This window comes from Pelophylax lessonae, assembly GCF_965119305.1.
Source record: "Pelophylax lessonae genome assembly, chromosome: 8".
Lineage (NCBI taxonomy): Eukaryota > Metazoa > Chordata > Amphibia > Anura > Ranidae > Pelophylax > Pelophylax lessonae.
Genome location: NC_138775.1, coordinates 283,132,699 through 283,145,265, shown reverse-complemented (window position 1 = coordinate 283,145,265; position 12,567 = coordinate 283,132,699). Strand labels below are relative to the sequence as shown.

At 45.0% G+C, this 12,567-nt stretch overlaps 1 protein-coding gene across 1 annotated transcript in view; it reads right to left on the bottom strand.

The window, feature by feature from the left end:
- The window catches only part of LOC309561068 (FRAS1-related extracellular matrix protein 1-like), a 289,377-nt gene that overhangs the window by 136,553 nt on the left and 140,257 nt on the right, over positions 1-12,567 (bottom strand). Inside the window, 1 exon segment of the mRNA XM_082264797.1 lies at positions 8,237-8,381. Within this exon segment, the coding sequence (XP_082120923.1) occupies positions 8,237-8,381 (145 nt within the window).

The following is a 12,567-nucleotide window of genomic DNA, read 5'->3' as shown; positions in this document are numbered from 1 at the left end:
CTCCCACAGCTCTGCTCTCTCTCCTTGTGCAGGGTGACTGGTCCCTTCCTATAATTTTCTGCAGGCAGCCTGTAGTGGGTGGAGCCTGCTGGGCCCCTGCCACAGCTCTCTCCCACAGTATCTCCTTGTGCAGGGTGACCGGTCTTGTCTCCCAATCTCAAACTGTGAAAAATCAGCGCAACCAAAACCAGCGCAAAGTAAAATAAACTAAAAAAAAAATAAAGAAAAGGCTGCAACCACTAATGATGCTTCCACTGCATACAATGTATCAAAATAAAATCAACAGGTCTTGTCTCTGCCCCCTCCTGTAGTTCTCTGTAGGCAGCCTGTAGTGGGTGGAGCCTGATGCGCCCCTCCCACAGTGTTACTCTCTTTTCTTGTGCAGGGAGACTGGTCTTGTCTCCGCCCGTTCCTGTAGTTCTCTGTAGGCAGCCTGTAGTGGGTGGAGCCTGATGGGCCCCTCCCACAGTGTTACTCTCTTTTCTTGTGCAGGGTGACCGGTCTTGTCTCCGCCCCTTCCTGTAGCTTTCTGCAGGCAGCCTGTAGTTGGTGGAGCTTGCTGGGCCCCTCCCACAGCTCTGCCCCTCTCCGTGTCCAGGGTGACTGGTCTTGTCTCCGCCCCTTCCCATAGTTTTCTGCAGGCAGCCTGTAGTCGGTGGAGCTTTTTGGCCCCACCCACAGCTCTGCTCTCTGCACAGACTATGTACAACACAGTGACAATGTCACTGCTACATTTACAAGGCAATATCTGGGTTTGCAAAGGTGTTTGGTGCACAGGAAGGGGATTTCTATCCTTTGGGGCTATTGAGAAATAAATGAAAGTTTCTGTAATTGGAGTTCAGCTTTGAAAATGTTATGATAATTTTATAGAGGATTTTAGTGATATATCCTATAACATGCATTTATGCTTTATACGGAAGTTTGACTGATGGTGGCCATACACGATGTGTGAAAACTGAACAATCGATGTTCGATTTGACAAAATGATCGATCGAGCAGCATGGCTGAGCAAAGAGCAGCAGATACTGATTTGACCCAAGTTGATCAATTATATTGAAAAAAAAAAAGGATTGTACAGGGTCGATCGATTATGTTTCCTGCCCTACAATCGATCCATATTTAAGGGCTGTGAAGACGCCATCGATTGACCAAGTACAATCGTGTTTTTATTTTTCCCCCGACAAAACTGATTGTTTTGTTGCTTGTTCAGTTTTATTGCACCCTGTATGGTCATCATTAGGAGCAGACCTTCTACTCATTACAGGAGCAGACCTTCTACTCATTACAGGAGGGAGACCTTCTACTCATTACAGGAGGGAGACCTTCTACTCATTACAGGAGGGAGACCTTCTACTCATTACAGGAGGGAGTCCTTCTACTCATTACAGGAGGCAGACCTTCTACTCATTACAGGAGGGAGACCTTCTACTCATTACAGGAGGGAGACCTTCTTCTACTCATTACAGGAGGGAGACCTTCTACTCATTACAGGAGGGAGACCTTCTACTCATTAAAGGAGGGAGACCTTCTACTCATTACAGGAGGGAGACCTTCTACTCGTTACAAGAGGGAGACCTTCTTCTACTCATTACAGGAGGGAGACCTTCTACTCGTTACAGGAGGGAGACCTTCTACTCATTACAGGAGGGAGACCTTCTACTCATTACAGGAGGGAGACCTTCTACTCATTACAGGAGGGAGACCTTCTACTCGTTACAAGAGGGAGACCTTCTTCTACTCATTACAGGAGGGAGACCTTCTACTCATTACAGGAGGGAGACCTTCTTCTACTCATTACAGGAGGGAGACCTTCTACTCATTACAGGAGGGAGACCTTCTACTCATTACAGGAGGGAGACCTTCTTCTACTCATTACAGGAGGGAGACCTTCTACTCATTACAGGAGGGAGACCTTCTACTCATTAAAGGAGGGAGACCTTCTACTCATTACAGGAGGGAGACCTTCTACTCGTTACAAGAGGGAGACCTTCTTCTACTCATTACAGGAGGGAGACCTTCTACTCGTTACAGGAGGGAGACCTTCTACTCATTACAGGAGGGAGACCTTCTACTCATTACAGGAGGGAGACCTTCTACTCGTTACAAGAGGGAGACCTTCTTCTACTCATTACAGGAGGGAGACCTTCTACTCATTACAGGAGGGAGACCTTCTTCTACTCATTACAGGAGGGAGACCTTCTACTCATTACAGGAGGGAGACCTTCTACTCATTACAGGAGGGAGACCTTCTACTCATTACAGGAGGGAGATCCTTCTACTCATTACAGGAGGGAGTCCTTCTACTCATTACAGGAGGGAGATCCTTCTACTCATTACAGGAGGGAGTCCTTCTACTCATTACAGGAGGGAGACCTTCTACTCATTACAGGACATTGTCCCCTCCATTCCATCCATTGCAGACACCCCCATCCTCAATCAGGGGGCCCTCTGGATTCCTCTGGGGTGCTGTGAGCGAATGACCCATTTTGCCCCGGATCAGAGGTGGATGAGAGGATCTGTGATGAGGGACTCTGTGGTAATGGGGACCCTGATGTATAGGGAGGACTCTGATGTGATGGGGGGACCTCGGACATGATGGAGACCTCTTATGTGCAGGGGAGATCTGATGTGATCGGGAAACTTCTAACATGAAGGGGGGCTTTGATGTGATTGGGGGCCCCTTGATGTAAGGACTTGAATGGGGGACGTCTGATCTGAGGATATATTGGGGGAATCTCTGACATGAAGGGGGACTCTGATGCGATGGGGGACCAATCCTGAACGGGACGCTGATATGATGGGGGACGTCTGACCCAAGGATGTAATGGGGGAATCTCTGACATAAAGGGGGACTCTGATGTGTTGGGGATCTCTGAACTACAGGGAGGCGCTGATGTAATGGGGGGGACCTCTGACCTGAAGGGGGTGCTGATGTGATGGGGGAATCTCTGCCATGGAGGGGGGGGGGTGCTCTGATGTTATGAGGGACCTCTGACCTGAAAGGGGTTCTGATGTGATGGGGGAACCTCTGACATGAAGGGGGGGGGGGCTCTGATGTTATGGGGGACATCTGACCTGAAGGCAGCTCTGATGTGATGGGGGAATCTCTGACATGAAGGGGGGCTTTGATGTGATGGGGGACCTCTGACCTGAAAGGGAGGCTCTGATGTGATGGGGGAATCTCTGACATAAAGGGGGGGGAGTATTAATGTGATGTGGGACCTCAGACCTGAAGAGGGGCTCTGATGTGATGGGGGACCTTAGACCTGAAGGGTGGCTCTGATGTGATGGGGGACCTCTGACCTGAAGGGGGTCTGATGTGATGGGGGAATCTCTGACATGAAGGGGGGCTCTGATGTGATGGGGGAATCTCTGACATGAAGGGGGGCTCTGATGTGATGGGGGGATCTCTGACACGAAGGGGGCTCTGGTGTGATGGGGGACTTCAGACCTGAAAGGGGCTCTGATGTGATGGGGGGATCTCTGACACGAAGGGGGCTCTGGTGTGATGAGGGACCTCAGACCTGAAAGGGGCTCTGATGTGATGGGGGAATCTCTGACATAAAGGGGGGCTCTAATGTAATGGGGGACCTCAGACCTAAAGGGTGGTTGTGTTCATTGTCCCAGGCTCAGGTTTCCCATTGATAAGTAATATTTACATTTTCACATTTTGGATTGAAGTTTTTTCCATTCTTAGGATGTTGTGACTGTAAACTGGTTGAGAAATGTGACTCTTCAGCACTCACCTACTTTATGTGCACCGAATGCCTTTGCCTTTACTTTATATAGATAGAGTGACATCATCATAGCCTGTGCAGAGAGCAGGGCTGTAGGAAAGCTACAGGAGGGGGCAGAGACCAGACCAGTCACCCTACACAAGGAGAGAGAGCAGAACTGTGGGAGGGGCCACCATGCTCCACCCACTACAGGCTTCCTGCAGAAAACGACAGGAGGGGGTGGAGACAAGACCAGTCACCCATCACAAGGAGAGAGAGCAGAACTGTGGGAGGAGCCAGCATGCTCCACCCACTTCAGGCTTCCTGCAGAAAACGACAGGAGGGGGTGGAGACAAGACCAGTCATCCTGCACAAGGAGAGAGAGCAGAACTGTGGGAGGGGCCAGCATGCTCCACCCACTACAAGCTTCCTGCAGAAAACAACAGGAGGGGGTGGAGACAAGACCAGTCACCCATCACAAGGAGAGAGAGCCGAACTGTGGGAGGGGCCAGCATGCTCCACCCACTACAGGCTTACTGCAGAAAACGACAGGAGGGGGTGGAGACAAGACCAGTCACCCTGCACAAGGAGAGAGAGGGGGAATCTCCCTGATGGGGGCACAGACAGCAATAAAAACCAGACAGGGGTTCTAATCCCTCTCCACTCCATCCAAAACTGCAAAATAAAAAGTTATTATTTTAGTCATACTTTGAACACAAAGCACATTAAGGCTCCATTCACACCTGATGGCGGGCGGATTTGCTGCGATTCTCCCCCTGATCAGGTGTGAATAGAGCCTTATGTACGATATAACTTGTATTAATATATCGCAACAATGTACACAGGCCCTTACAGGAAACATGATTTTACAGGAATAAAACTTCAATAATTATCTAATGGTGGCCATACATCCTTCGATTTTTTATTATCCGATCGATGTGAGATTCCAACAACTGAATATTAACCAATCCAATTAACCAATCCAATGGTGGCCAAACACAGAACAATTTTATTGATGATCGTATTACCGATAAATTTATCAGAAATACAACCTGAAGATAGAAATGCGTGTTCAATGCATCGTACATTTATCGATCGTATAGGATTATCTACTTTCCTGCAATCGTAAGTTTTTTTTCCATCCAGACCAGTTGGAATCAATTTGCTTAAATCAATCAATTTGTAGCAAAATCGATCGATTAATGACATAGTATACGTCTTTTCACTAAGGCATAGATTAAGGTTAGAATTAGGGGTTAATATTTTATTTATTCTCGTATTATTATTATTAATATTATTTTTTTTTTTTTTTTAGGGTTAGGGTGTTAATACTACTACTACTACTACTACTAATAATAATAATAATAATAATAATAATAATAATAATAATAATATAAATAATAATAATACATTAATAAATAAATGTAAAATAAACACACAAAGAAATAAAAAAAATCATGAATATATAATAATCAAATACAATAAATACATAATATGTAATATTAAATAAATAATTAACCTCTAAACCTAACCCTTCAAAAAAAAAAAATAATGATAAAATAATAATAAACACCCTAACAACAAAATAAATAAATAAATATTATTATTAATAATAATAATAATAATAATACCTTATTATTATTATTATTATTATTGCTATTATTATTATGATGATGATGATTTTTATTATTCTTTTTTTTCTTTTTTTCAGGTTTGGGTGTTAATATAGTAACATAGTTTGTGAGGTTGAAAAAAGACATCAGTCCATCCAGTTCAACCTATGATGTTTGTGTGTTTGCTGTTAACCGTACATTGTATACCCCTGTATGTTGTACATTGTATACCCCTGTAGGTTGTACATTGTATACCCCTGTATGTTGTGGTCTTTAAGGTGCCCATCTAATAGTTTTTTGAAATTATCGATGCTCCCTGCTGATACCACTGCTTGTGGAAGAGAATTCCACATCCTTACTGCTCTGACAGTGAAGAACCCCTTACGTATTTTAATGTTAAACCATTTTTCCTCTAGTTTTAGTGAGTAGCCACGTGTCTAATTGTATTTCCTTTCTCTGAATAGTTTGTTCCTTATGCTAGGGTCACCAGTACAGTATTTGTACATTGATATCATATCCCCCCCTCAATCGTCTCTTCTCCAGAGAGAATAAGTTCAGTGCTTGTAGTCTTTCCTCATAGCCGATGCCCTCCATTCCCCTAATTATTTTTGTTGCCCTTCTCTTGACTCTCTCCAGTTCCAGCACATGTTTATTATTATTAATTAATTTAATATATTTTTTAAGGTTAGGGGTTATTTATTATTATTTATTTATTATTACATATTATTCATTTATTTTATTTCTATATTATTTATTTAGTTATTTGTGTATTTATTACAATTTTTTACATCTTTGTATTTGAGCAGAAAATTGTGCAAAAACGCATGACAAACCACGTGAAAGCACACAAAATTGCGGCAATCGCGCATTTCCATTCACTTCTATGGGAATAAAAATGCGTCATAAACATTCAAATCTGCCCGATTTGAGCTACAAAAGAAGCTCCAGAACTTTTTTGAGCTTCAGGAGACTCGTAGTGGAGATCTGAGCCGTCTCCATTGAGAATACAGTAAAACCTTGGATTAAGTGCCCATTCACACTACCGCGACTTGTCAGGCGACTTATCATCCTGACAAGTCGCGGTCCATGAAGTGCTACGGGAACCGTTCTAATAGGAGCGACTCAAGTCGCTCCGACTTAGAAAATAGTTCCTGTACTACTTCGGGGCAACATCGGAGTGACTTGCATTGACTTCCATTATGTGAAGTCCGTGCAAGTTGTGCCGAAGTCGCGGTGCACGCGACTTCACCGGTCGCCCCCGAAGTCGTGCCGCGGTAGTGTGAACCGGCACTGAGAGTAACTTGGTCTGAGAGCGTTTTGCAAGACAAGCAAAATTGTTTTAAAAGTCCTGACTTGATAACCAAGCGATGTCTTGATATACATGTAGCGTCATGTCACAACTGAGTATAAAAGAGAAGAGAGGCGCCTCTAAGTGTAGCAATATGATTACATTTAATGAAGGTTCAATGTTCAGCAACTCACATGGTTGACGATTAAAACAGGCACATCTAAATATGGAAGCATCCGGGGTAAAGCTGTCCACATAGACCGTCCTCCTCAATGCCATCAACGTCATCTGTTCCATGAGTGTTTCATGCCTCGCTTTCAGATCGCTCCACTGCAGGGTAGTCTTCCCGGCCACGATTGAAGACTGACGGTGGTGAAAAGGACTGTCTATGAGCTGCTAAACGTTTAACCTTCATTAAATGTAACCATATTTACACTTTGAGGCGCCTCTCTTCTCTTTTATACTCTGTAGCTCCTGCTGGATTTCTGCTTCTATCCCCCTTGTGGAGGCGCCATTTGTGGATGGACATTTTATGGTTACACAGCCTTTCACATTGCTATAATCTTTTTATATGGACTATAAACGGAAGGATTTATGAATAAATGGTTGTGGAACGAATCATCTGAGTTTCCATTATTTCTTATGGGGAAATTCGCTTTGATATAAGAGTGCTTTGGATTACAAGCATGTTTCTGGAACAAATTATGCTCGCAATCCAAGGTTTTACTGTAATTTATTTTTTCTCCTCCAGCGTTGGAGCTTCAGAGGTTAAGCTTCAGAGGCGTGAATGGGGCAACCGCCTCTTAACTATTGATCAACTTCCACTTTTCCATTTTTGGCATATCGACTGACTATTCCGATCGGAAGAGATCCATCAGAAAAAAAAAAAAAAAAACAATTGATCATTTATCAAGGAGCATGTAGCCACCATGGAAAAACAAGATTGTAAGATAGAAAAAAGTGTTCAATGTGCCTTAGGGCTCTTTCACACGGTCCGCCTCCGTAGGCGGATCCGTGTTGCTCAGCGGGGATCGATCCGCGATCCCCGCTGAGCCGGCGGATGACAGCTCCGTCTCCGCTTGCAGAGCGGAGAGGGAGGTGTCTCAGCCCCCGCTGCCCTCTATGGGGGATCGGATGAGAGCGGACCGCCTGTCCGCTCTCACCCGATCCGATCCGATTACTGAACGGATGGAAAAATAGGGTTTCCATCCGTCCAGATTTCACGGACAGGATCGGATGCGGATGGCAGCGGGTGTCAGCGGAGGTGTCTCCGCTGACACCCGCTGCCCCATAGAGCTGCATGGAGGATCCGATCAGATCCGCCTAAAAAACTGACAGGCAGATGTGATCGGATTGCCCATGTGAAAGAGCCCTTATGCTTCATGATAGTACAGGATTATCTTCTTTCCTGCAATTGTAATTGTTTATTTTTCTATCCAGACCGACAAGAATAGTTTGCCTTAAATCGATCGTTTTTTTTTTTTTTTACTAATTCACAGATTAGATCGTATTATCTGACGATCGATCGGATCATTATATGTATGGCCACCATGTGAGGACACCCCCTATAGGGGCACTGGTTGGCGATGCATGGTCACCCATTGTGCCGTATACGTCACCTGATCAGGCCGGGCTTCTCATCGTTGATTGGCACGATGCGCACATACAATGTGTCTTGGACCGTGTGTTTGCCATCTGTCAGCTGTACGGTGAAGCCGTCCTGCGCAGTGTCTGTGTCATCGTGTGTGTACACAAAGGCCATTCCTACAGGAACACAAACCATTCATTTATCTGTTCTATTCATGGTCTGCCCAGACACCCACTAGATTCAGGACCTTTAATGGATAAAGTCCCATTATTACATGGGGGGGGGAGGGGGGTTGTAGTACAATTAAAAAGAAAATCTGCTTTTATCCTTATTTACACACTGCCAGTTATTATTGCAATATTATTCTGAATAAATGTCAGCAATCCCATCATTTGTATTATTGTAGTCCAACCAATTCACCCTAGTGGGGGGGTTGGTGACTGAGCCCCCGAAACGTGTTGTTTATTTTGGATATGACCCCCTAGCTGGGATCTGTCTAAACCCCGAAACGTGTTGGCTGGTTTTGCTATGTAGCCTCAGTCGGGGGAGCTGTCTGAGCCCCGAAACATGTTGGTTGTTTTGTCTATGTTACCTTAGTGGGGGAGTGTCTGATACCCTGAAATGTGTTGGCTGTTTTGGCTATATCACCCTAGTGGGGGAGTGTCTGAGTCCCTGAAAGGTGTTGGCTGTTTTGGTCATGTCACCCAAGTAGGGGAGTGTCTGAGCACCGAAAATGGTCGCTGTTTTGGCTATGTCACCCTAGTGGGGGAGTGTCTGAGCCCCAAAACATGTTGGCTGTTTTGGCCATGTCACCCTAGTTGGGAAGTGGCTGAGCCCCAAAACATGTTGGCTGTTTTGGCCATGTCACCCTAGTGGGGAAGTGTTTGAGCCCCAAAACATGTTGGCTGTTTTGGCCATGTCACTTAAGTAGGGGAGTGTCTGAGCCCCGAAAAATGGTCGCTGTTTTGGCTATGTCACCCTAGTGGGGGAGTGTCTGAGCCCCGAAACATGTTGGCTGTTTTGGCCATGTCACCCTAGTGAGGAAGTGTCTGAGCTCCAAAACATGTTGGCTGCTTTGGCAATGTGACCCTACTGGGGAAGAGTCTGAGCCCCGAAACATGTTGGCTGTTTTGTCTATGTTACCTTAGTGGGGGAGTGTCTGATACCCTAAAATGTGTTGGCTGTTTTGGCTATGTCACCCTAGTAGGGGAGTGTCTGAGCCCCGAAGAATGGTCGCTGTTTTGGCCATGTCACCCTAGTGGGGGAGTGCCTGAGCCCCGAAAAATGGTCACTGTTTTGGCTATGTCACCCTAGTGGGGGAGTGCCTGAGCCCCAGAAACACATTGGCTGCTTTGGCCACGTGACCCTACTGGGGGAGTGTCTGAGCTCCGAAACATCTTGGCTGTTTTGGCCATGTCACCCTAGTGGGGGGCCCAAAATGTGCTGTTTTTTTTGACCATGTGACCCTAGTGAGGGGGTGTCTGAGCCCCAGAAACACATTGGCTGTTTTGGCCATGTGACCCTAGTGGGGGAGTGTCTGACCTCCGGAACACATTGGCTGTTTTGGCCATGTCACCCTAGTGGAGGAGTGTCTGAGCCCCGAATCATGTTGGCTGTTTTGGCTATGTCAACCTAGTGGGGGAGTGTCTGAGCCCCAAAATGTGTTGGGTTGGCTGTTTTGCCTATGTCACCCTATTGGGGGAGTGTCTCAACACCTGAAAAAGGCTAGAGTACTAGTGTCAAGAGCAAATTGATGTAGGGGGGCACTATGATAAAGCCAATCCATGTAAGGCGGGCACTGTGATGGAGGCACCTGATGTAAGGGGGACAGCAATGGGGACAATTCATTTAAGAGGGGGGGGGGGCTCTGATGGGGCAATTGATGTAAGGGGGCACTCTGATCTGATATGAAATCTGATGTAAAGGGGCACTCTGGTGAGAAATCTGGTGTAAGGGGTCACTCTGATGGGGACAATTCATGTAAGGGCTCTCTCTAATGGGGACAATTGATATAAGAGGGACTATAATGAGAACAATTGATGTTAGGGGGGACTCTGATGAGGACAATTGATGTTAGGGGGGCTCTAATGAGAACAATTGATGTTAGGGGGGACTCTGATGAGGACAATTGATGTTAGGGGGGCTCTAATGAGGACAATTAATGTTAGGGGGGAACAGTGATGAGGACAATTGATGTTAGGAGGGAACAGTGATGGGAACAATTACTGTTAGGGGGGGCTCTGATGAGGACAATTGATGTTAGGGGGGAACAGTAATGGGGACAATTAATGTTAGGAGGGAACAGTGATGGGAACAATTACTGTTAGGGGGGGCTCTGATGAGGACAATTGATGTTAGGGGGGAACAGTAATGGGGACAATTAATGTTAGGAGGGAACAGTGATGGGAACAATTACTGTTAGGGGGGGCTCTGATGAGGACAATTGATGTTAGGGGGGACTCTGAGGATGATTTATGTTAGGGGGGACTCTGATGAGGACAATTAATGTTAGAGGGGACTCTGATGAGGACAATTGATGTTAGAGGGGACTCTGATGAGGACAATTTATGTTAGGGGGGACTCTCATGAGGCCAATTGATGTATAGGGGAACTCTGATGAGGGCAATTGTTGTTAGTGGGGAACAGTGATGAGGACATTTGATGTAAGGGGGGACTCTCATGATGACAATTGATGTAAGGGGGACTCTGATGAGGACAATTAATGTTAGGGGGGAACAGTGATGAGGACATTTGATGTAAAGGGGGACTCTGATGAGGACAATTGATGTAAGGGGGAACTCTGATGAGGAAAATTTATGTTAGGGGGGAATAGTGATGAGGACATTTGATGTAAGGGGGACTCTCATGAGGACAATTGATGTAAGGGGGACTCTGATGAGGACAATTAATGATAGGGGGAACAGTGTTAAGGACATTTGATGTAAGGGGGGATTCTGATGAGGACAATTGATGCCAAGGGTCACAGTAATGGGAACAAAGGGGCACCTAGTGTAAGAGGTGACTATGATGAGGGAAACTGATGTACAGTAAGTGGGCATTGTGATGGGAAAAATTGATGTTAGGGGCACAGTGAAAGGGATAATCCATGTAAAGGCCACCCTGATGGGGGCACCTAGTGTAAAAGGAGACACCATATAAAAGGAGTCTCGGGTTCCTTTTAACATTCTAAATCTAATGACACCTAATACACACTACGGTCCCTGTGCACTCCTGCACCACCTCTGCACTACCTGTCAGGCGTTACTTTTGAGCCACGACTGGTGGTACAGAAGAGAGCTGAGTGAACCGGGGATACTGGTTACAAGTACAGACTGTCAGTCACTGATACCCCTGTACCCCTGTACACTGCACCCCCCAGGCTGGATCTGGCCCTGACATGTATGTGACAGTTACAGGTATAAGGACACTTCACAAGAGTTGTATACTGTTCGGAAATTAGGATCTAGTTGTGTGTCCATTTTGGATCTCTTCTCTGCCATTCTCCTCCTCTTTAACTTTTGGGAATTTTGGTTTGGGTGGGGGAAGGGGGGGGGGATACAGATACTTGGTTTTAATAGGTACTAGAGCTGCTTGATTCTGGATAAAATGAGAATCACAAATTTTGGTTAACTAAAGATCATGATTCTCGGTGTAACATCATCTTTAACATTATACAAAAAAATTGGGCTACTTTACTGTTACGTCTTTTTTTTTTTCTTATTCATTCAAGTGTATTTTTTTAACAAAAAATTGCATTTGAAAGACCTCTGCATGAATACAGTGTGACATAAAATATTGCAACGACCGCCATTTTATTCTTTAGGATCTCTTCTAAAAATATATATATAATGTTTGGGGGGTTCTAAGTAATTTTCTAGCAAAAAATACTGATATTTACTTGTAAGCAACAAGTGTCAGAAATAGGCTTAGTCTTTAACCACTTCTAGACCGCAAGATTTTCCCCCTTAATGACCAGGCCATATTTTGTGATTTGGCACTGCGTTATTTTAACGGACAATTGCGCGGTCGTGCGACGCTGTACCCAAATTCTGGGGAAAAAAAAACAAAAACTATATTTTACACTTTCTGCTATATGACATTCTCAAAAAAAAAATTTAAAAATCTAAATTTTTTAACATTTTAGGGCTCTTTCACACGGGCGCTCCGTATGTCCGCAAATCATCCTATTTTTTTGCGGATGATTTACGGACATAATGAATGTCTATGGCATTGCGGATGTCAGCGGAATACCATCCGCTGACATCCGATTTTCTTCCTTTCAGTTCTGTTCCGTTTTTTTGGAACCCTATTTTTTCTTCCGTTAAAAAAACGGAAAGGAAGCAAAATCGGATGTCAGTGATG